The 24,761-nt window shown below is 41.7% G+C and overlaps 1 protein-coding gene across 1 annotated transcript in view; it reads left to right on the forward strand.

The window, feature by feature from the left end:
- cntln (centlein, centrosomal protein) overlaps window positions 1-24,761 on the forward strand; it is a 391,318-nt gene that overhangs the window by 107,473 nt on the left and 259,084 nt on the right. Inside the window, exons 9-10 of the mRNA XM_041185504.1 lie at window positions 1,496-1,690; window positions 23,791-23,964. Coding sequence (XP_041041438.1) covers window positions 1,496-1,690; window positions 23,791-23,964 — 369 coding nt within the window. The remainder of the gene's footprint in view (window positions 1-1,495; window positions 1,691-23,790; window positions 23,965-24,761) is intronic.

Consider the following 24,761-nt stretch of genomic DNA (forward strand, 5'->3'; position numbering starts at 1 on the left):
GAAGAGGAACACAGTTAATGTTTCGAGTCCGAATGACCCTTCAACAGAACTAAGTAAAAATAGAAGAGAGGTGAAATATAAGGGTGGGTGGAACAGGTAGAGCTGGATAGAGGGCCAGTGATAGGTGGAGATAACCAAAAGATGTCACAGACAAAAGGACAAAGAGGTGTTGAAAGTGGTGATATTATCTAAGGAATGTGATAATTATGGCTAGAAAGCAGGACAAGCAAGGCACAGATAGCCCTAGGGGGGTGGGGTGGGGTGAAGGAATCAAAAAAAGCTAAAAGGTAGAGATAAAACAATGGAAAGGAAATACATTTAAAAATAATGGAAATAGGTGGGAAAAGAAAAATCTGTATAAATTATTGGAAGAAAAAGGGGGCGTGGGGGAAATCGGAAAGGGGGTAGGGATGGAGGAGAGAGTTCATGATCTAAAATTGTTGAACTCAATATTCAGTCCGGAAGGCTGTAAAGTGCCTAGTCGGAAGATGAGGTGCTATTCCTCCAGTTTGCATTGAGCTTCACGGGAACAATGCAGCAAGCCAAGGACGGACATGTGGGCATTAGAGCAGGGTGGAGTGTTGAAATGGCAAGCGACAGGGAGGTCTGGGTAATGCTTGCGGGCAGAACGAAGATGTTCTGCAAAGTGGTCACCCAGTCTGCGTTTGGTCTCTCCATTGTAGAGGAAACTCCATTGGGAGCAATGAATGCAGTAGACTAAATTGAGGGAAGTGCAAGTGAAATGCTGCTTTACTTGAAAGGAGAGTTTGGGCCCTTGGACGGTAAGGAGAGGGGAAGTAAAGGGGCAGGTGTTGCACCTTCTGTGGTTGCATGGGAAGGTGCCGTGGGAGGGGGTTGAGGTGTAGGGGGTGATGGAGGAGTGGACCAGGGTGTCCCGGAGGGACCGATCCTTGCGGAATGCCGCCGGGGTGGGTGAAGGGAAGATGTGTTTGGTAGTGGCATCATGCTGGAGTTGGCGGACATGGCGGAGGATGATCCTTTGAATGCGGAAGCTGGTGGGGTGATAAGTGAGGACAAGGGGGACCCTATCATGTTTCTGGGAGGGAGAGGAAGGTGTGAGGGCGGATGCGCGGGAGATGGGCCGGACACGGTTGAGGGCCCTGACAATCACTGTGGGTGGAAAACCTCAGTTAAGGAAGAAGGAAGTGTTGCACCTGATCTTTCAGTTTCTGATGGGTGGGTTAGGGTTAGATATCTGGTGGTCATAACAAGCACTATATAATTGCAAGTTTATTTTATGTGTACTCCCATTGATTATTTATCCCAAAAAAGGGCTCTGTTCTCTCTATCTCCAGCAATGTTTCTGTGCTCTTGTCTTGACCTGTCCTTGTGGTATATTAAGAATGAAAAAGACTTTGTCAGGTGCTGGCAATTTCCCCCCTGCATGGAATTATCTTGTATTTTTTTTTACTGTTTCTATGTGAGCATTCGCTCTGTGTCAATTCTATACTGATGATATATATTTTTATGTCAGCACTACAGTGAGCTGAGCATGCGTTATGATGCATTAAAATCCAGTGAGGCTGGGCACCATCAAAGGAATCTTTCCTTGACGACCCAACTATATGAAAAGGAGCAACAAATAAACCAGCTTCTTGGAAAGCTACAACAGGCTTTAGATTCTAAACAAACTGCAACACACAAGACTACTGCTAATTGTTTGGAGCAGGTAAGGTACTGGACAGAAACAGTTGTTTGTTGTCAGACCCAGCTGAAATGCTAATGGCACAGAAAATCCCATTGTGAAATGATGGGAGTGAATGGTGAGTTGGAGTTAGAAAATCAGGGCTACCATGTTACAGTCCTACCTTTGCTTCTGCACTTACTGCTACTGAGGTCCCCACACCAGGAACTGTTTAACAAAGCTCTACCATATACGTCTAGGAATGCTAACTTGTCATCAACGAAGTAATGTTGAAAAGATCCACAAATGATACTTGCTTGGTTTTAAATATTACATCTCTGTTTTGATTATATTTTAAATTGCTTCCAGGCAGGAGGAGATTCCCCATATTGGTTCTTTTTTACAGCTTAAATTTAGATTTTTTTTGATGCTGCAAAAGAGGTGTATTCTGGAGACAGGGGCTGCAAAGCCAGAGTTAACACCTGATTTAGAATTGACTGCCGATAGAAGGGCCCCCAAGCCCAAACTGGACGATGTTTACATATGACAGGGTAATGAGGGTTAATGCAGCTGTCTCATAAATTATGGCATCCACACCAGAATGGCACCTGACTTAAGTTAAGCTTATAGAAAAGTGGATAAGTGAAGGAGCTCTTACCATGGTGTTCACTATGGGCTCTCCACGTAAGCCCAATAATGAAGGGAGAACAGGAGCATGAGGACGAAAATAAGATGTGTGTAAGATAAAACTGCATCAAAGGAGAACAACAACATCTAAGAATTGACCCTTATATCACAGTGACAGAGTGCTGGTAGTATGTAGGCTGTCGAGAAGGAGGTGACTTCTATGGAGCATCTGTTTCTTGATGCCAGGTCACACCTTAACCTCTGGTACCATGAGAGGAATGGATGAAAGATCTCCACACATGTAAAGAGACTGCAGGAAAAGGTGGGGGAGCAGTTGGTTACCTTGATTGTTCTGGTGAGGTCATTAAACCTCTACCTCAAAGACAATGAATCATGAAATTCATGAAGATGGCATTTCCTGGAAGTTTGTTCCCTGGATCTGGCTGCCATCTTTGTTGCTTAGGTTAGTTGCTTCTACTTGTTCTGTCATTGCTTCTTTGAAGTGTTTTATCCTGCTGCTGCACATGGTATTTTCTCATTCCTCTTTGTTGCTGCTTCTCCTCTGCCTCACCACAGCCCTTTATGATTTGATCCCACTCCCACCCTCCTCTTAAGGTATCTTATAGTTTACCCAGCACTCCTTTTTGACATTTATGGCCTAAATATTTCCCCATCCTTCCTTTGGGGAGACGGTGGCGTAGTGGTATTGTCATTAGGCTAGTAATCCAGAGGCCCAGTTTCATGCTCTAGGGGTTTCAATCCAGTCTAGGGTTCAAATCCCCTTATAGGAGCTGGTGAAATTTACATTCAATTAATATAATCTGGAACTGAAGTCTAGTCTTAGTACATGACACTTTTACCGATGGTGTAAAAACCCATTTGTTCACCATTGCCTTTTAGGGAAGGAAACCTGACCTTACCTGGTCTGGTCATGTGACTCCAGATCCCCAACAATGTGGTTGACTCTAAACTGCCGAGTATGCCAGGCAGTTCAAGGGAAATTAGGGATGGACAACAAATTCCGGCCTTGCCAGTGATGTCTACATCCCATGAAAGAATAAAGAAAAAAATACCCAGGTTTTCACCCTTCCCCAGCATGTCTGAGATGTCTTGAATTGTATTTAGACAGACCTGCATTCCACCACATGCATAGATTGGCTGACCCTGCAACTTACACTTCAAAGTTGGCAGTGCAATGGTGCCTTCAGAATCTCAGGGAAAATATGTAAACTTATTGTTTAAAAATAAAAGTGGATTCTTGCCAATTTGGTTGTTGGGCTTGTATGCATGACTAAACCAAAGAATGGATTTGAACCTTGCCAGTACTGTGAATTACTTTGAAATGTCCTCGTGTGGTACAGTTGGGCATGGCAGCCCTTTTTATACACAAGCAGCAAGGAAATTAATGATTGAGATGAGAATGTTTGCTAGGACAGTAGGAGAACTTGCTGTTCTTTCCTGAGTAGAGTTATAGATCATTAACTTCCACTTGAAGCATTCAGACAGTCGGATGGGACTTCAACTTAACATTTTACCCAGAGGACTGCATCTCCCTCCATGCTAAACATGGTTAGATTACGTGCTTGAGTTTGTTACAAGATCTGACTTACCTTATTGTTGAGCAAGGGAGCCAGGAAGTCCAAGTCCAGACAGGCCTCTGGAGTTTCTACACATGCAGGGATTGGGACCGGGCTGCATGTGCGCAGCATAGTGTTTGGACTTCTCAGGGCGCCCACGTGATATAAAAAACAGCATGAAAACCCTGATCATGTGACCCAGGACTGGGGCACCATATTAGAAAAGAGTCCCAGACAGGAGACAGGGAGAGACCCAAGTGGAGTCCCAGACAGGAGATTAGGAGAGGGAACAGGGAGAGATCCATTTAAAAAAAACAGAGAGGTGCAGAGAAAGAGGCTCCAAGAGGAAGAGGGACTGTGGTTTGCAAACTTTAAGTAGGGAGGGCTCAGGAGAAGCCCTGGTGAATGAAGGAGGCAGCAGAACGTTGGTGATTCTGTGCTGTGGACCGTTGCGGGGGGAAGCTACCCCTTTGGAGCAGTAGTGTTCTGCTCAGTGCAGCCGAAGAGCTGAAGTTGTGCTTGTGAGTTGGTGCTGGAGTGCAGGCTCGGGAACCCAGGGGAATGGAGTCTAGGGAGACGAGAATGAAACCCTGCAAGGTGTACTGTCGTTAATGCAGTCTGAGTTGGAGCGACCTTTGAAGAGACTTCCAAGGCTAGATTTTCGCAGGTGAAGACTGGAATCCCTTGTGAGAGAGACAGAGTTTCAATGAGATTGGTTGACTCACAGTGTTTACTGACTCCTGGGTGGGTTGCTGAGAAATTCTTGGGATCTGTCTTTGTTGCATTTGCTATTTATTGTGCAGTGTAGTGTGTTCAACCACTATTTGCCTATTATTTCACATATTCCTCATATTAACCCTGAATGTTATAGAGTTTAAGATAGATATTGTAAATTGTTTTATCTTTCTGACCTTTGTTGTAAAGTTTATTTCATTTGTCCAAAAACCATGGAATCTTGTGCCTTTTTTCTCTTAGCAAATGTCTTGGATTTCAAACTTTGAAACAGAAAGTTACTGGTCCCTAACTGGATCATGCCAAAACTTTGGGGGTCTGGTCTAGGATCATAACAAGTCTTAATGTGTGGCTTGCAGCTATATGCATCTCATTCCAAGGTGTGAGGATTACAAATGAGCCAAACTGATCAGCTTATTGACCAGACCCCCTTTTTGAATGGAGAGAAGAAACATTCTGTTCCCATCATGCTTGAACCATTAGATTATCCTGTATGAATTTTTAGAGGGCCGCTACAAGATGCTTGTAAAAAAAGACAAACAAAAATAGCATGGCTTTCTGTTGTAACAAAACCTCTTGAGAGTCTCAGTAATTGCTATGTAGATTCAATGAGTACACGTCTTAATGAAACAGTTATAATTTCCATACCTGTGCTCATGCATGATTCCTCTTGCAAATCCTTTTATTTTATGAGTGGGAAAGAGGGCACCAACAGAGTATCATGTTTGATAAATATTTCATGCTGTTTACAGAAGCGGGTGTTTGAATGGTTGGTTATGCTTGCTTTTTTGTTTTTCCTTAACCTGCTTACATCAAAGGTGATATCAATATGTAGTGTATTTTTCAGCTATACCATTGTACAATGTACTTCCAATTACTAATTCATAGTGTCTGACAGGGTGAGTGTATTCTGATCTAATTTAAAATTCTATTTCAACTTGATAGAACACTAATAACTTTAAATATGTTGGTTGTTGGAACTGTTTCTTGTGGTTAAGTCTCAGTAGAGGTCGACATCCTCACCTGCCAACTATTCATGTGAGAGATATAATCAGTCTTCAACCGGGAAACGAGGTCGCACGGATACGGATGGGAAATGCAGTTCCTGCCAGCTGACCTGTGGAGTCACTCAGCACTAAGCCTCCAGCCTGTTATTCATTCTGCTAGCTGAAGGGACACATTTAAAGTGCATTGGGTTAAAGTGGAAGTATAAAAGACAGAAATGGAAAAACAATTGTTACAAGCGGAAGCAAAATATGTACATAATTGATGCAGACCAGTGCAATGTTAACTGTAGTTCTCCAGATGACACTTGTGATCATTCGCTACCTTATAGCGTGGTTTACTCTGCATTGAGAAGCTTTCTTATTAAGTTTGCCTGTACGAATTTGACTCTCATGTTTGTTATATTTTGTCTCATTGAGAAAGTGTATTCCAAGGAAGTTGGACCAGATATTGGTTGGACCTTTTTTCATATGTTTGGGACAGCTGTCTAAAATAGGTGTGAGGCTATTCATTAGCAGATGCAAAGGGCTTGGCACCTGCTTTATGATACCTCTGTTAGATTGGGCTGCTCTGAGGACCAAGCAGTGGACCTGCTTCCTTCAGGAACGGTTGGAGTGGATGTGACCTAGCAAGTGGTCGTTACCAGAAAGGTAGATAAATGTAGCCAGGAGGAGCAGGAGTGCCTCACCTTACCCTGGCTCCGTAGTCACTGCTGCCCTGATTGATCACCTGCCACTCACCCGAGATGAAACAAAGAGACCAGTGGATCAAGTTTGGGTGATCCTCAGGCTGGCTTGCCCTGGCAGGGGAGGTATGCGCACCACCTGACTCAGGCATGCTGCACCCCTCTGTATTTAAATTGTATCTGTTATAAAACATTAGCTTTGAAAGTCTTTACTACTGTACTCATGTTTCTGGCTGTGTGGTTAGAGGCTCCAGTCTCTGAATGTTGTTGATTGTTGCTGCCAAGTAGTTGTTTATAAAGATATACAATAAAGCATGGAGGAGCTTAGTAGGATTTAATACAATTTTATTGTACTAAGCTCTTTGTGAATTGTTCATGGGTGTTGCATGTAATGAACAGTTTTGTTGAAAGATAACGCATACTCTATAGATGTTCCATATTTTGCAGATCAAATAATCAAAATGTCATAATTTCTCTTGTGATTAAAGCAGTTGTGAGATGTTCCTGTCAATCTGCCTATGTGTTGTGTGTTACCCCTGATAAATATGTCTCTATGCATATTGTAAATTAAGATATTAATGTTGAATTCAATGGAAAATCCAGATAGGTTTGAAACAGCTCTAATTTTATTAAGTCAGTAACATCTTACATGTTCATTTTTTAAAAAAAAAATCCATCAGAAATGTAACAACAGTAGTCAGTATAGAGAAAAAATCTGTCACAAAATATCATAGTTTCAGTCACATGAAATGAACAGTTGTGACATCTTCATCATTTGCAGTGAGGAGGGGTTCCAGCATGATGTCATTAACTTACGAACAATAAATAAGACAATTCAAACGGCATTGTCATTGAATTACCTGGCACTATGTTGGGCAGCTGAAATTTTAAATGTGGGAGAGAGAATGTTGTTTGTTAACCATCATGAACCATTAATTAACATGCTGAGTGTGGAATGTGTGTTCATCATAGAAAATTAATTTGTTGGTGGTAAGGGCAAAAGCTCAGCCAATCTCAATTCACCTGTAACAATAACCTGCTTTACTACTCACAAACCACTACATTGATAGAAATCTGCCAACCTTTGCTAATTTACCTGTTGAATATGCAGTTGGTGTGAACAGTGACATCTAGCAGAGAACATTCATTCTGATTTCCAACTAAGCAATGAATGTGGTCAAGTGCCAAAAGGCAGTCTTTGCTTTGCTCCTTCATAATGCTCTGTAAAGATATTAAATGTTGATGTTTCTAACAGAGCAGGAAAGCAGCATAAAATCTCAGTGAATGTTATGATATATTCAGTGGTGGTAACTTTGGGTCACTTAGTCCAGATTCAAAGAGAAATTGAAAGCCTCGACAGTTAATGTGAAGGAGTAGACCGGTTGGCTTCTCTGGCATTCTGGGTTGCCTAAGTACATCTTGACCAATTCAGCATTGCTCTCTTCACCACCCCACAAAGCCCGTGCCTGTGTAGGTCAGGCAATGGACTGTCACACTTCTAAATTCATAATTGCTGCACTAGTTTCCCAATAGGCATAATAGGCACAGCGATGTGCAATTTGGACCCTGATAGTCTCAAATTATTGAAATGGTGAACTAAGCAAGAATGCATGAAGCTACAGAGAGGTTAGTGGAGTTGGCAGATTGGTGGTTTTACAACCATGACCCCTTCAGAAATACTTCATTAGTTATAATGCGCCTTTGGGTCCCGTGGTTGTGAAGGACACCTTAAAAATACAAGTCCTTTTTCTTTGAGGGTACATAGATCTTTAAAGCTGGGATTGCAGGTTGAAAAGACCACAAAGAAGGCAAATAAAATTCTCATTTTTAAAGCAAAGAAATTATACTGAATTTGTACAAAATGTTGGTTAAGCTGCAGCTGGGCTAATGTGTGCATTTGTGGGCACCCCATTATAGGAAGGATTTGAGAGTCATAGAAAATGTTTAGCAAAATTCACTAGACTGTTACCAGGAATGAGAGGCTGTAGTCATGAATTGGATATATACTTGAAAGGGAAAAAATTCATTGCTATGGGGAAAGAGTGGGGGAGTGATACGAATTGTTTAGCACTTCCAAACAGATAGCAAAGGCATGTTGGGCTGAATGGCCTTCTTCTCTGCTGTAAGATTCTATGAAGAAAGGCTCCAAAATTGAACTTGAGCTATAATAGAGGTCTTCAAATTGTGGGAGGTTTTGAGAAAATGAGTAGACTGTTTGCCTTATTTGGTGAATTGATCACAAGGATCATAGATTGAAGGCTAACACTCAAGGAACAAGGAGAAAAGTTAAAAGAAATATTATCACAGCGGGGTCATTAAAACAAAGAATGCCTGACCAGAAATGGCTATTGAAGGAGAAACGATAAAATAATTTAAAAAAAAAATTAGTAAGTATTTGAACAGGAAGAAGTTGAAGAGGTCCAGGAGGAGGTGGATAAAATGTGATTTGAGTAGCTACCTCCAGTGGAAGAGATTACACAGACTCTGCCCTCATGCCATCTCCTCCCTCCCAGAAACATGTAGGGTCCCCCTTGTCCTCACATCACCCCACCAGCCTCTGCATTCAAAGGATCATCTGCCGCCATTTCTGCCAACTCCAGCATGATGCCACCACCAAACACATCTTCCCTTCACCCCTCCGGCGGCATTCCATAGGGATCGTTCCCTCCGTGACACCCTGGTCCACTCCTCCATCACCCCCTACTCCCCAACCCCCTCCCACTGCACCTTCCCATGCAACTGCAGAAGATGCAACACCTGCCCCTTCACTTACTCTCTCCTCACCATCCAAGGGCCCAAACACTCCTTTCATGTGAAGCAGCTTTTCACTTTCACTTCCCTCAACTTAGTCTACTGCATTCTTAGCTCCCAAGCGGTTTCCTTTACATTGGAGAGACCAAACGCAGACTGGATGACCACTTTTCAGAACACCGGTCTGTCCGCCAGCATTGTCCAGTCCTCCCTGTCGCTTGCCATTTCAACACTCCACCCTGCTCTCTTGCCCACATGTCTCTCCTTGGCTTGCTGCATTGTTCCAGTGAAGCTCAACGCAAACTGGAGGAACAGCACCTCATCTTCTGACTAGGCACTTTACAGCCTTCCGAACTGAATATTGAATTCAACAACTTTAGATCTTGAACTCCCTCCTCCATCCCTACCGCCTTTCCGTTTCCTCCCCTCCTTTTTGTTTTTTTCCAATAATTTATATAGATTTTTCTTTTCCCACCTATTTCCATTATTTTTAAATGTATTTCCACCCATTGTTTATCTCTACCTTTTAGTATTCCCCCACCCCCATTAGAGCTCTCTGTACCTTGTCTGTCTTGCTCTCTACTCTTAATTAGCACATTCCTTTAGATAATATCACCACCTTCAACACCTCTTTGTTCTTTTGTCTGTGACATCTTTTGGTTAACACCACCTATTACTGGCTGCTTGTCCCAACAGACCCCCCACCTCCCTCCAAAACCAGCTTATATTTCACCCCTTTCCTATTTTTACTTAGTTTTGTTGAAGGGTCATGGGGACTCGAAACGTCAACTGTGCTCTCCTCCGCCGATGCTGCCAGACCTGCTGAGTTTTTCCAGGTATTTCTGTTTCTTTTTTTGTTTTGGCTTCCAGCATCCACAGTTTTTTGCTTTTAACACAGACTTGTTCGTTCAGTGACCTCCTCTGACATGATTTCCATGATTCTAAGTTTACAGATATAAACCTACTGAAATGTCATAAATCACATAACAAATTATAAAAAAGAATTTTAAATGACAATGTGAACATGTTAATTCTTCTTCCATTTCTCTTTTTTCACTGAACTATTCCATATAACCCTAGAATATATCTATTGTGACATTTTTCTAACCCTTCAAACTTCACTATAGGTTTCTGTTGGCTGGAGAGCTGGCATTTAATGTTTTCGTTTAAATATTGATATATATAATTTATATATATTATTATTAGAAAAGACTTTCTGCCTACCACACAATTCAGCAATGTTGTGTATGAATTTCAGTGCCGATGCGATGCTGGGTACGTAGACTGTACCTCCCAGCGACTGGCTGATCAAATCAAACAGCATGGTCCTTCGCTTGTTTGTAATAGGCAGAGTACAGGCCATACTCAACCAGCCTGCGCTCGCAAAACCCAAACCATAACATCTACTTTTAGATGTGATTCTGCAATTGGGCTGCACTTGATGAACAATCCTGCATGTGCTGATAGCTACGCCAAAAAGCAATTTAAGATAATCAGTCAAGTTTGTAATGTGGCTCATTTATATGTGTTAGAAGCAACATACATTCACATGCAGGGACCCATTCTCTGCCAACAGAAGGAATATGTTCAAGCCTTGCATCTTTTTTGAATTACTCATGAGCTTGGGGAGCCTATAGTTCCCTGTTGATTTTTCCATGTGTTACGAAATAGAGAAAGTCTAAGTAAGTTATATTGGTGTTTGTAGGTGTTAGGAATGAGTTTTAGCTTTAAAGTTTGTTTGATTTGTATTTCTGTATTTATGTGTTAAGAAAGGTCAAATTGAGTTTTAGTTTCACTTTAAAAAGATGCCTGTAATTCTATAGAGGCTTTTCATGACTCTTGCAGTGAGGTTAAACAAACAGGAGCAGAATAATTGGGCCGTTGCCTCGCAACAGGTATCCAGAGAGGCAGGTCCCTCCCACAGACACACAGAAAAACTAAAACAAACATCAGTTTTAAGTTCAGTTTGAAGCCAAGACCCCAGAGAGACTGGGCACTGGGAGAGGAAACTGAAGATTTCCCAAAAGAACCAAAAGGTCCCAAAACAGTGTGATGGAAACAGGGGAAAGTCCCATTGCAAAACCTCCAGTCAAAGGAAAAGCGAGGAACCTGGAAAAGGTCCTGTTAATGAAGTTAAGAGTGAGGAGCAGACAGAAAGCCTACAAACTTCAGATTTAAAGAGACAAAAACTGCAGAAAGCAGATTTAAAGTGAGAACAGCTTGCAAGAGGCAAAAAGGTCCAAAGAGAAAACTGAAGGCCTGTAACTCTTTGCTGTGGGCAGGTGAAGCAGTGATACTGTGTTTGGCTGAGTTGGTAAGAGAGTGCATGGAAGACAGCTTGAATGCATGTGATGACCCAGGGAGAGAAACATTGGAAGGAGAGTTCAAAACCTTGGAGATGAACCCTTGCGGAAGGCGTCTGAGGTAAAGTGTGGGTTTGGGAGAAGATCCCAAGGTGAAGTCTTGGAGAGTGGAGATTGGAAATCCTTGTGTGAAAGACAGAATTCAGTGAGACATTTGGCTCACGGTGTGACAGGTGTCTGGGGAGAGTTGAGGAGATATCCATAGCATCAGGTTTGGGCGACATCTGTCATTTGGTTGCAGTGTGTGGTGTGCCTGAGCACAGGTCACTATAGGTGTACATAGACTGTGTATTTACTGTGAACATTAAAGTATAAGATAGTGTTTGTAACTTGTGTTATCCTTACAAATCTGTATATATCTGTAAAGGTATAGTTGTGTGTGCAATATAGTTCATCTTTTCTTGTTTATTTAATGTTTTATTCTTTTGTGAAAAGTTCATTAGTGGTATGGGTCTGGAATGCACTGCCTGGAAGTATGGTGGAGGCAGGTTCAATTGAGGCAATGAAGAGGCATTGGATGATTATTTGAATAGGAACAATGTGCAGAGGTACGGAGAAAAGGCAGGGCAATGGTACGAGTCATAATGCTCATTTGGAGAGCTGGTGCAGACACGATGGGCTGAATGGCCACCTCCTGTGCTTTTAAAATTTTGTGATTCTATGACTCCAGTTACTCTGTTCAGCAACCACTTTCTGCGTGTCTAAACAAGCAAATTAAAAGTTAGGACATATCAAGCTGGGTTCAACTGTGGGATCAGGCTTGTCCAGGTGTAACTCTTTCGAGTACAAACACGTTTCCATCTGTTCCTATTCAGATGAAGTTACATTGTTTCATAGTTTGCTATTGTGAGATTTGAACTCTTGATACTCTTTCGAGTACAAACCTGTTTCCATCTGTTTCAGATGAAGTCACATTGTTCCATAGTTTGCCATTGTGAGGTTTGAACTCTTGATCTTGGGGTTACAAGCCCAGTACCATAACCACTTGGCTATTTAGGCCAAGCCTTGTCCAGGTGTAACCTCAGCTGGGCTCATAACACATGGCAATGCCTCAGCCAATCAGAGTTGACTTGCCAATTGATTAGCAAGCTTTTCTCTTATAGAATAAATAGTTGTGATGGTTTGAAATTTGGTATGCTTGTGTTTGTGCTGATGAGTGCAAGATGAAAAGCTTCAGCAACATGTTTCTCTTTTCAGCAATATTCAAGTTCTGCACTATTTTAGTACACTTGTGCAGAATTTTATGTTGAAATTTAAAGCTACATGCCTGCACATTGTTGATCATTGCTGCTTTATTTTGCATGTAATGTACATGCAATACCATGTTGAAAGCTAATCTATTATCATTGGAAACTGTGGACAGGGTTTCCTGTCCTGCAACCTGAAGAGTTGGCAGAGAACGCATCCCTGCCATTCACAGCAGCCCCACAGCCATTTAATGGTCCGAAGAACGTTAATTGGTTGGAGAAGAGACTTCTCCCACTCGGGTGGAAGTCCTCATCAGAGAGCTCATGACCAATTTAATTAGTTGCCAGTTTTGTATTCCCAGCAACGTCAGTGGCAGCATTGACCAGGAATGGACTACAGACAGTCCCCAGTTTCTAAGTCCTGGAGTCCAGGACCAGCTAACTGTGGGGTTTGGGGTAGGGATTGTTCCCCCTGCAGGAAGGGGAGGTTAAACCTTGGGTGGGTGGGTGGGGGGGGGTAGGGAGTAGGTGCTGGGGTTCTTAATGAAGAGGCTGGGGAGGGAGGGAATACCTTTGGGCGTGGGGGCAGACCTTGGTTGGGTGGGCTAGAGGTGATGCCATTGAGGCTGATCGGGAAGCGGCCCTTAAGTAGCCATTTAGGCCTCGTCTGCCCCACGTAAAATTGTGGACAGGGTGGGAGCAGGTGGGAGGGCTGTGGGAAGGCCCCCTGCCTGCAAACCCTTGTACAAGGGCAGTAAATTCTGCATAATGAATAATTTCTTTGTAAATGGATATAAATATTCTGGACGAATGATGGAACACCTGCTGCCATAGCCTGCTGGGCTTCTAACTGTACTTAAATGCATTGCTGCTTCTTCAGCTTTACTGCTTGGACCTGGACAGAAATCCACTTTTCCTCTGGGCGAAAGTGCAATTTTCCACTGCTCGAGGATCTTAGGAACAGGAAGAGGCCATTTAGCCTCTCGAGCTTGTTTTGTCATTCAATGAGATCATGATTGATCCGTGACTGAAACAAAAGAGCTAAACTCCAGAGGTGAGGTGAGCGTGACTACCCTTGACATCAAAGCAGCATTTGACCGAATGTGGCATCAAGGAGCCCTAGCAAAACTGGAGTCAATTGGAATTAGGGGTAAAACTCTGCTGGTTGGAGTCATACCTAGCACAAAGAAAGATGGTTGTGGTTTTTGGAGGTTAATCATCTCAGTTCCAGGACATCAATGCAGGAGTTCTTCAGGGTAGTGTCCTCGGCCCAACCATCTTCAGCTGCTTCATCAATGACCTTCCTGCCATTATAAGGTCAGAAGTGGGGATGTTCGTTTATGATTGCACAATGTTCAGCACCATTCTCAACTCCTCAGATACTGACCCAGTCCATGTCTAAAAGCAGCAAGACAATATACAGGCTTGGGCTGACAAGTGGCAAGTAACATTCACAGCACACAAGTGCCAGGCAATGATCATTTCCAACAAGAGAGAATCCAACCATTGCCACTTGACATTCAATTACCATCGCTGAATCCCCCATTATCAACATTCTGGAGGTTACCATTGACCAGAAACTGAACTGGACTAACCATATAAATACTGTGGCAACAAGAGCAGGTTAGAGGCTGGGAATCCGGTGGTGAGTAACTCACCTCCAGACTCCCCAAAGCCTGTCCACCATCTGCAAGGTACAAGCCAGGAGTGTGATGGAATATTCTCTGTTTGCCAGGATGGGTGCAGCTCCAAAAACACTCATTCAGCTTGACACCATCCAGGACAAAGCAGCCCGCTTGATCAGCACCCTATCCACAAACATTCAATCCCTCCCCACCTGATGCACAGTAGCAGCAGTGTGTACCATCTTCAAGATGAACTGCAGAAACTCACCGAGGCTCCTTAGGCAGCACCTTCCAAACCCACGAACACTACCATCTACAAGATCAGGGGCAACAGACACATGGGAACACCACCACCTGGAAGTAGCCCCCCCACCCCACCTCCCCAAGCCTGACTTGGAAATAAACCGCCGTTTCTTCACTGCCAGTGGGCCAAAATCCTGGAACTCCCTTCCTAACACCACCGTGGGTGTATGTACACCAGATGGACTGCAGCGGCTCAAGAAGGCAGCTCACCACCACCACCTCCTCAATTGGAATTAGGGATGGGCAATAAATACTAGCTTAGTCAGCGACACCCACACTCTATAAATGTATTTAAAAAACTCCATGTACACGCCTTTGCCCGTATCCCCTAACACCTTTGTCTAACAAAAATCTCTTAATCTCAGACTTAAAATTAATAATTGACCCAGCATCAATGACAGTTTGTGGAAGTGAGTTCCAAACTTTTACCACCCTTTGTGTGTTGTGACCTTCAGTGTCTGTTTGAAGTCTTTATTGCTTCATTCTATTCTGTTACTGGCCGCTGTGTCCTCAGTTTTGGCTCCTCTGCCAGGGAATTTCTCACTGCACACTAAGCCAGCTCTGATCTGTTTCTGCTCGTTCCCATTCTGCTCTGGAATCTGCTCCACTGCTGCTGAATGATCTACGCTTTCCACTGTCACTCTCCATTCATTCCTCTGCTGGTATGTGCACAAGTAATCACTGAGCCCACTACTTTATTCTACTTGATCCCTGAAGAAATCCATGCTGATTCATGTTTGTTTTAATTTATTCTTTCACGGGATGTGGGCATTGCTGGCTGGGCCAGCATTTATTGCCCATCCCTAATTGCCCTTGAGAAGGTGGTGGTGAGCTGTCTTGAACTGCTGCAGTCCATGTGGTGTCGGTACACCCACAGTGCTGTTAGGGAGAGAGCTCCAGGATTTTAACCTAGCGACACTGAAGGTACGGTGATGTAGTTCCAAGTCGGATGGTGTGTGGTTTGGAGGAGAACTTGCAGGTGGGCAGTATTCCCATGTGTCTGCTGCCCTTGTCCTTCCGGGTGTTATAGTTTGCAGATTTGGAAGGGGCTTTTGAAAGAGCCTAGATGAATTCCTGCAGTGCATCTTGTAGATGGTACACACTGCTGCCATTGTTCATCATTGGTGGAGGGAATGAATGTTTATGGTGGTGAATTGGGTGCCAGTCAAGCGAGCTGCTTTGTCCTGAATGGTGTCAAGCTTCTTGAGTGTTGTTGGAGCTGCACTCATCCAGGCAAGTGGGGAGCATTCCATTATACACCTGACTTGTACCTTGTAGGTGGTGGACAGGCTTTGAGGAATCAGGAGGTGAGTTATTCCCTGCAGAATCCCAGCCTCTGACCTGCTCTAGGTAGCCACAGTATTTATAAGGCTAGTCCAGTTCAGTTTCTGGTCAATGGTGACCTCCAGGATGTTGATGGTAGGGGATTCAGCGATGTTAACATCATTTAGTGTTGAGGGGAGATGACTAGATTCCCTCTTGTTGTATATGATCATTATCTTGCACTGGTATGAATGTTACTTGCCACTTATCAGCTCAAGCCTGAGTATTGTCCAGGTCTTGCTGCATATGGACATGGACTGCTTTAGTATCTGAGGAGTTGTGAATGGTGCTGAACATGATGCAATCAGCAGTGAATGACCTCACTTCTGTCCTTATGATGGAAGGAAGGTCGTTGATGAAGCAGCTGAAGATATTTGGGTCTGGGGCTACACTGAGGAACTCCAGAGTGATGTCCCAGGACTGAGATGATTGACCTCCAACAACCACAACCACCTTCCTTTGTGCTAGGTATGACTCCAACCAGTGCAGAGTTTTCCCGCAACTCCCATTGACTTCAGTTTTGCTAGGGCTCCTTGATGCCTCACACAGTCAGGTGCTGCCTTGATTTCTAGGACAGTCTCTTTCACCTCACTTCTTGAGTTCAGCTCTTTTGTCCATGTTTGGATCAAGAGCTGTAATGAGATCAGGAGCTGTGGCCCTGGCGGAACCCAAACTGAGCATCAGAGAGTAATTTATTGCTGTGTAAGTGCCACTTGATAGCACTGTTGCTGGCACCTTCCATCACTTTACTGATGATCGAGAGTAGACAGTTGGGGCGGTTAATGGCCAGTTCGGGTTTGTCCTACTATATGTATGCAGGACATACCTGGGCAATTTTCCACACAGACGGGTAGATGCCAGTGTTGTAGCTGTACTGGAACAGCTTGGCTAGGGGCGCAGCTAGTTCTGGAGCTCAGATCTTCCATACTGTTGTCAGAATGTTGTCAGGGCCATAGCTTTTTCAGTATCCAGTGCCTTTAACCATTTCTTGATATCATGTTGAGTGAATCAAATTGGCAGAAGACTGGCATCTGTGATACCGGGGACCTCAGGAGAAGGCCCAGATGGATCATCCACCTGGAACTTCTGGCTGAAAATAGCCTTAGATGCTTCAACCTTGTCTTTTGGACTGATCTGCTGGGCTTCTGTATCATTGAGGATGGGGATATTTGTGGAGCCTCCTCCTATAGTTGTTTAATTGTCCACCAGCATTCATGACTGATGTGGCAGGACTGCAGAACTTAGACTTGAACCTTGTTTGTAGGATTGCTTAGCTCTGTCTTTTGCATGTTGCTTTCGCTGTTTGGCACGCAAATAGTCCTGTGCTGTAGCGTAACCAGGTTGACACTTCAGTTTTAAGTAAGCCTGCTGTTGCTCATGGCATGCCCTCCTGCATTCTTCATTGAATCAGGGTTAATTTCACGTCTTGTTGGGAATGGTAAAATTCTCACCCTTGGTTTCAAATCCTTCCAAGGCCTAACCCCTCCCTATCTGTGTCATCTACTCCAGCTCTACAGCTCTCCAGGAATTCCACATTCCTCTAACTCTGGCCTCTTGTGCAACTCTCTCGCCCTTCTCCTCATCAATGGCAGCCGTACCTTCAGCTCTGGAATTCTTCTCCCAACTCTGTCCATTCCTCCTCCTTCCTTCAAGATTGTCATTAAAACTTAGTTCTTTGACCAAGCTCCTGGTTACTTGTTCTAATATCTCTTTGTTTTGTTCAGTGTCAGTTTTTATCTTTCTGTGTAGTACCTTGGGACATTTTCTGTGTTGAAGGTGCTATATAAATGCATGTTATTGCTCAGCTGCCTAGCTGGTGATGAACTATTTAGCCCACACTGTGCAACAGTCGAGGTAGATAATGTATTGGAGTCAAAGTGACGCAGGAATAACGTTTTGGACCATGAATCATTTGGTGTTGGAACCTGTATAAAATATTAAAATCCCTGATGGATCAGCAGCTTGTCACATTATCCAGAATCGCAGCTGACGCTTAATTCCTAAAGGTGGCAAGAGCAATCTCTCCTGGTATTGGTGGAGAACTACAAGTAAAGAGTTATGCAGTAATTCTCTGTGTTGGTCTAGTGCCACTCCTTTGGATCACAATCACACCTTTATGTTGAAGAGAAGCAACTTACTTTTTAAAAGACAAATCTTGCCACCTTTCCCTGACCTTGAATGGTGGAGGAAGCTGTTATCATTAGTTGAATGTAGGAGGACTAGGGTAAACAGATTAAATGTTTTTGCCAACAGATACAAGGGGAATGTGAGGTGGAACATTGTTCTGCAGCAAGTGGTAATGACCTGGAACTTGCTGCCCACGAGAATGTTGGAAATGGAGTTGCTGTATAATTTTCAAATGAAATTGGATGGGCACTTGGGGGAAATAATCTTGCAAAGCCACAGGGATACAGTGGGGGACTGGGACTGACTGGATTGCTCTACAGAGAGCTGGCATGGACTGAATGGCCGCCTTCTGTGCTGTTATGATTCTGTGGCCAGAATTTTCCAGCCTTCCCTTGTGGTGGGGCAAGCGAGCCATTGAAATCTCAGTTCACATGAGGGTTTGGAAAATTCTGGCCTATGATTCTATGACTGTCAGTCACTTGGATGGGTGCAGAAGTGACAGTACTCAAGATGCTTGGCACCAAATAAGACCACTTGATTGGTGCCTCTGCCTTCAACTGAGTAACCATGCCCATCACTGCCAGCACACTGTGACTGTGCGTTATCTGCAAAATACCCTGCAGCAGCTCAAAGCTTTCTCAATAGTATTTCCTGAAATATGGCCTGTCCATCAAGAAGGGTGAACGACAAGACCATAGGAACTCTGCACTCTATCATAACTAGTAAATATATGATCATTCTTTCCTTCATCATGGGGCTAAAATTCCTGGAATCCCTGCTGAATACCAAAAAAAAGGGTGATGTCAGGTAAAGGTTTGAGCAGTTTAGCAAAATGCTAACTGCCATGTTCTCAAATATGGGTGGCCAATAAATGCACTTTTGCCAGCATCACTCATATCATGAGGCCAAATTTTAAAAAGTGTCAGTTATAAAGATAGAATCAAATGTTTAAATGGGTTGCAATATGTAGCTGTTGCTTATTTGATAAATTACACCCAATGTTAATTGCTCTAATTAACATATTTGAGGTGAAGTCCTTCAGTAAAAGTCAGGGTTTAATTTCCTCACTGGCCTCAACCAGAATGTGCAATGAGTAACTGAGCCATGCTTATTAGGAAAGTCCCAGGGTCAATCCCCAATCAAAAATTGAGTCCTAGGCGTTACTATATTTACCAATAGTGCGACTGGCCATTTTTCTGTCCTGATGTTCACACTTTGTGACATATTTGATTTTGAAGTTTGTTAGTTGAGGTATCAAAAAGGGTAGTTTTTAAAAATTAGCACAAAAATTCACAACCAAAAATAGTGTAATAAAAATGAATGTACTTGGGTAAACTGGAGTATGGGTGAAATTTCTTCCAAAATAAGATTTAACTGAATGCTGGAAATTATTTAATTTTGTTCCTTATTTTGCTTAAAATGTGTGACATCCTTTTGCAATTAGTTTCCTAATTCTGAATGACCTCAAAATACGAAGCTTATCCATAATAAGTTATGATTGAATTTTGCTCAAGCATTTATTTTATCATTCTTTGTAGCTTTTTAAAAACTTAATTTTTTGAATACAGTTAGATGTTACTGTCCATACAAGATTATAATAATGAACAGTTTTATTTGTTAACTTTCATTTTAAATTGTTATTGGATTATGCAGCAATAAAGGATGAAAATGGTTAGGTTTGTTCAGAATTCAAACTTTTGATACAAATCTGGAAAGGACAGTGATTTTAATAAGCTCTTAATAAGTGCAAAGGATTTTCTTTTTTACCGCCATTAACATGGACCTCTAAGACATTTGAAGTTTTAAATATAGACACATACGATTCCTCTGCATATACAAGAGCTATGTTCTTAGCTGAACTGAGTTTAGGATAATTGTTTCGTATAATTGTATCGTTATTGTTTGACTAAAGTTGATTTTACAAGTACATTTGTGTTTTGTTAGTAAATCCTCAGTCATTGTCATTGGATTGGTACAAGATTTTTTAGAATTTTTCTAGCGTTTATTAACTGCAGTACATTGCAAGGAAATATCTTTGCCGGGGAGCGACTGATTCTGTGTTCCACTACGCTGCTCATCAGCAGAACCCAAGACAATATGTTGCAGTCCAGCATTTCAAATAGATGAATAAAATCTGAATTAACTAAATCTGCTTTTTATGGCTCAAGTGGTTTCATTAGACTCGAGCACTCTACTACGGTTCTTTAATGAATGCGTGCCATATGCTTTAAATGTTCTGGTCAATAGCTGATAAAAAAAATGCGGTATAATAAAGTCAGGAGAAAAGAAGATGTCCTTGTGATAGGCCTCTGTCAGAGGAGTTACTTTAAATTCAGTAACTACTATCTAGACAATATGGCTTGCAATTTATGACCCAAAGGTAGTCATACATTATTGGAATATAGCCTACTGAGCTTCACATTACACAGATGTGAAGCCCTGATTATAGTTGCTTCATAATTAACAGTGATCAGATTTGTTTTGTGGCATAAACGGTGCATGTGTAGAACATTAACCATGGCGCACACTCATTCAAATTCAGCTCAAGGGCTCCGTGGCAGACGGGTCACGAGCTTCAGGGAGTAGAAGCACCAGCTCCTCCATATGTTCTTGCTGCATCTTACTACAACTACGAGTGCAAGATAAGTTCCCAAAAGAACCAAATCGTGTTCTGTAATTACAGCACCACTTTCTGCAGGATAGAAATGAGGAAAAGCTAAAACACTCCCTCATCAGATAATTTGTAAATTACTTTACATGGCGGATGCCTAACTCAGTTGGTTTCAACTGCTGAAATTATAAATAATTGTAACAGATGTGGCAATATGGCTGGCCTCCAATAAATGAGACCCTTGATAATATAGCCGACCCTTTGACAGGCCAATTTAATAAAATGTGAACAAAATCTTCTTACTAATAATTTATCATCCTGTTTCCCTATTGGACAAACTTAATTACCCTAGCAGTTAACAAGGTCACACCCAGATGCCAACCTCTGCTACAGTTTTGATAATACAATCAGCAATTGAGGGGCGATGAAAGCTTTGTTGTTTTTTCATTACCTGGCTTCAGATAAGCACAGGTGGCTGAGCCCTGCTTGTCAGTTCTTAATAATTATAGACTATTACGGAATGCATAGTTAGCACATTGAAGAGTGCGCATTAGCATTTTTTTTTATATGACTGAGGTGCTAACTTATCAGGGAGTATATCCCGTGTGACAACGGAACTTGTGCAGTACTATATCCTGCACAGAAAATGGTACATGGTTTCAAGGCACTGTAGGACTTGGGTTTTTGGTTGGTTTCCTCTGATTTGACATTGCAAAGGTTAATGCTACATTAAAACACAACAAAACTATTTCATTTCTCTAAAAATGTATTATTGAATTTTGAGGAGCATATTTCAGCACAGATTGCTGAACACGATTTTATTTTAGGGATTGGAATTTTGTAACTGTACAAAAGCTAATTCCTTCACTAGGGATCCTTTTATTTAATTTACCAAGAGCCAGTAGAGGTAGATATATGCCTACATTTTTGTGCATGTTTGTAATAGCCACCTAAACAAATATATGGATTGGCTTGTTGCAGTGTAATTTCTGAGTAGCCCTGTGGGGTTTGGTTCCTCTGCTTTGACCATATTGGCACCATGATAGGCAAGTTGTGACCTGTACAATGAATGGAAGCAGACTGGAGCTTTAATTGTTTGCAGCTCTAAAATCAAGTCCATATAGAGCAGCAAAATGGATACTGCCTTTTTATGGAGCAAACAGTGCTATGCTATACTTCAAAATACCTGGATTGATTTTCAGCCCTGTGTTAATTCCATAAGGGACTACTTGTGGGTGTTCAGTTTAAGACAAAGTCTATGCCTTTAACACATAAATAAACTGCTGCAAATTAAAACATGTTTGAGATGTGCCCAGCGTAAGCATAACTATATATAAGCTAACAAATTTGGACCTTGGTGTTGAAAGTAACATTTTGAACATTTTAATTGATAATCCCGATTGTTCTTCTCAGCTTGTCAATCCTTGCACTGGCCATTTATCAGGATTAATATCAGAACAGATTCAATTGACTCAATGCTGAAATAAGAGGCTCTTTGTAGAGAAAAGGAAACAAATAGGGTTAAATGACAAAAGTTGATATGATTACATCTCAGCAAAAAAGCTATACTTGCAAATAGAATTTTGGCATCTGGTGGCCTGCAGTGAGTTGCACATAACTATACCTTAATATAATTATCCTGTTGTAACTCTGATAACATTAATTGGAGATCCTATCGAGGGTGAAACCATCATTAAGAAATCTGGGATTTTACAATGGGTGTGAAAATGCAATTAATCCAAAAAATTCCTGAACTTGCAGATCTGTAGCCAAAGAAAAGAAATCAAGTGTTGAAAATTTTGTGATTAGAGATGTGCAGTAAACTGGTCATTTTACAGTCACTTCAGCTACTAGTCTTCACTGCTGTGGGGTTAGGCCTTCAAAGCTTTGATTTAGTTTGTACATTTATAAGCTTATCTTGTGTATGGAAAGCACATACCCCTAATGTGTGCAAGGATTTTTTGGAGAAATTTGAGGTGCTATCCCTTGATGATTAGCAGCTGAAATGACCAAACAACAGTGAAGGATTTTACTCCACACTAAAAATAATTGATAGACTTTTGTTGGGTAAGGGTATTAAGGTCTATGGAACCAAGGCAGGTAGATGGAGTTAAGATTCGGACCAGTCATGATCTAATTGAATGGCAGAACAGGATCGAGTGACTTAATGGCCTCCTTATGCCTATGTTCCTAATGATCAGTTTTATATTTTCTGTGCACCGTTAGAGTTTTTTTTCTGTATTCTTTTTCAGAATGTGGATGTCACTGGCAAGGCCAGCATTTGTTGCCCATCCCTAATTGCCCTTGAACTGAGTGGCTTGCTAGGCCATTTCAGATGGCAGTTAAGAGTCAACCACATTGCTGTGGATCTGGAGTCAAATGTAGGCCAGACTAGATAGGGATGACAGACTTCCTTCCCTAAAGGACATTAGTGAACCAGATGAATTTTTTTCTGACAAATGATGATAGTTATCATGGTCACCATTACTGAGACTAGCTTTCAATTCCAGATTTTATTAATTAAATTTAAGTTCCACCAGCTGGCATGGTGGGATTTGAACCTTTGTCCCCAGAGCATTAATTAACCTGGGTCTCTGGATTACTAGTCCAGTGACATTACCACTACGCCACCATCTCCCCTTTAGCGTTAAATTGGGCATATCTAGTTTTAAATATGGAAAACTAAAGAAAAATGGAGATTTCTCTTAAAGCAATTGCTTGGGGTGTTTTATGCTTTATAAATTTTTCAGGGGTATTTGGTTTCTCCTCTGCAAAATTGACTCACCAGTTAAGGAGATGAATCAACCTAGGTACTGAAGCATCAGTTTTGGATATACATCTGTCTCTGTTTTATTCTGTCCTGAGCCTCCGAACCATGAAGCATTTACTGTGAATGTATCCATTGGTGGGGAGTCTGGTGGAAGATCATAAGATTTCATCACGAGAACAGTGTATTAACAAATTCTAAATCACGCCTTGGCTGTGTTTTTTTTAAACTAACCAAGTTGGTTTTTAGAGAAACAAACCTTTAAATCTACGTAGTGAAATTGTAAGTTTTTTGGATATTCTTTGATCCATTCTTCTTCCCATTTTGATCTTAGCTGATTTGTATAATCTGATTTTGGTAGTAAATTGTATAATATCTCATGTCTGGTTTCTGTATCCTGATACATATCCAAAATGATTTGAATGGCCTCGTCAGTGAAATCCTTTTATTTTGTTCAACCAGCAGATGCATCATGATTCCTCCAGTGATTTAGAATACCTAGTTACTACTCAGAGAGCTGAGATAAAGTTATTGAAGGAGAACCTGAAAGAAACAAGTGGAAAATTAATGGAACGTGTTGCTGATGACAAACTACTGGAGCTAAAGTTTGCTGCTAGAGAACAAAAAAGGCAAAAGGTATCTTTTTTTATTGTTGTGTTCTGCAGTAGTCTTCTGTCACGGTTTATAGATTTTGGATTAGGAAGATTATTGTTTGCTGACCAGCAGTGTGTGTACTTTACCAGTGCAGGCCTTTTCATTGCTTTAATGTCCTTTCAGTGTGTTTCCCATTGCTAGTCACAAACCAATAAGCATTGTGTAAATTGTCACTTTAGGAAAGATTGTAGAGGTTCAATCTGTTCCTATAGATTAGAACATTTTACATGTTTTGTGAGGGTTGTACATTGCAGCAATATTCATGAATTATATGTCGTGAAAAAGCTGCTACTTTATATACTGTAGAAGGACTAAAACTAATTATAATTTGACGTTATCTATTATGTTATCCATTGGGGGTCAGTTTTGGTTTCTGGGAATAATTAGTTGATTTTGCTCAACTTGTTTGCCCTCTGTGTTCCAATGGTTACTTTGTGCAATAAAAAAGATTTGATCTTACTGTTTCTGTAATAAACACTTGATGCAATAATGTACATATTAGTATTGAAAGACAGTGGCAGTTATTAATAGCTAGGAAAGAATATGATATTGCTGCATCAGTGTCCTGTAATTTTTGCATGATATCTCAATTTATTCATTCAGTGTTGTGACTACTTGCCATGCACACTTATTGAAGTAAGAATAATTGTACAAATACTGGGAAAAATCCAACTAAACTGGTGTACAGCTCTGTATACATGCAAACAGGGCTGGGGAATCCTCATTATAAGGCCACTACAAGACTTGCATTTATATAGTGCCTTACAAGACTTCAGCAT

The sequence above is a fragment of the Carcharodon carcharias genome, chromosome 4, assembly GCF_017639515.1.
Source record: "Carcharodon carcharias isolate sCarCar2 chromosome 4, sCarCar2.pri, whole genome shotgun sequence".
In the NCBI taxonomy this organism is placed as follows: domain Eukaryota; kingdom Metazoa; phylum Chordata; class Chondrichthyes; order Lamniformes; family Lamnidae; genus Carcharodon; species Carcharodon carcharias.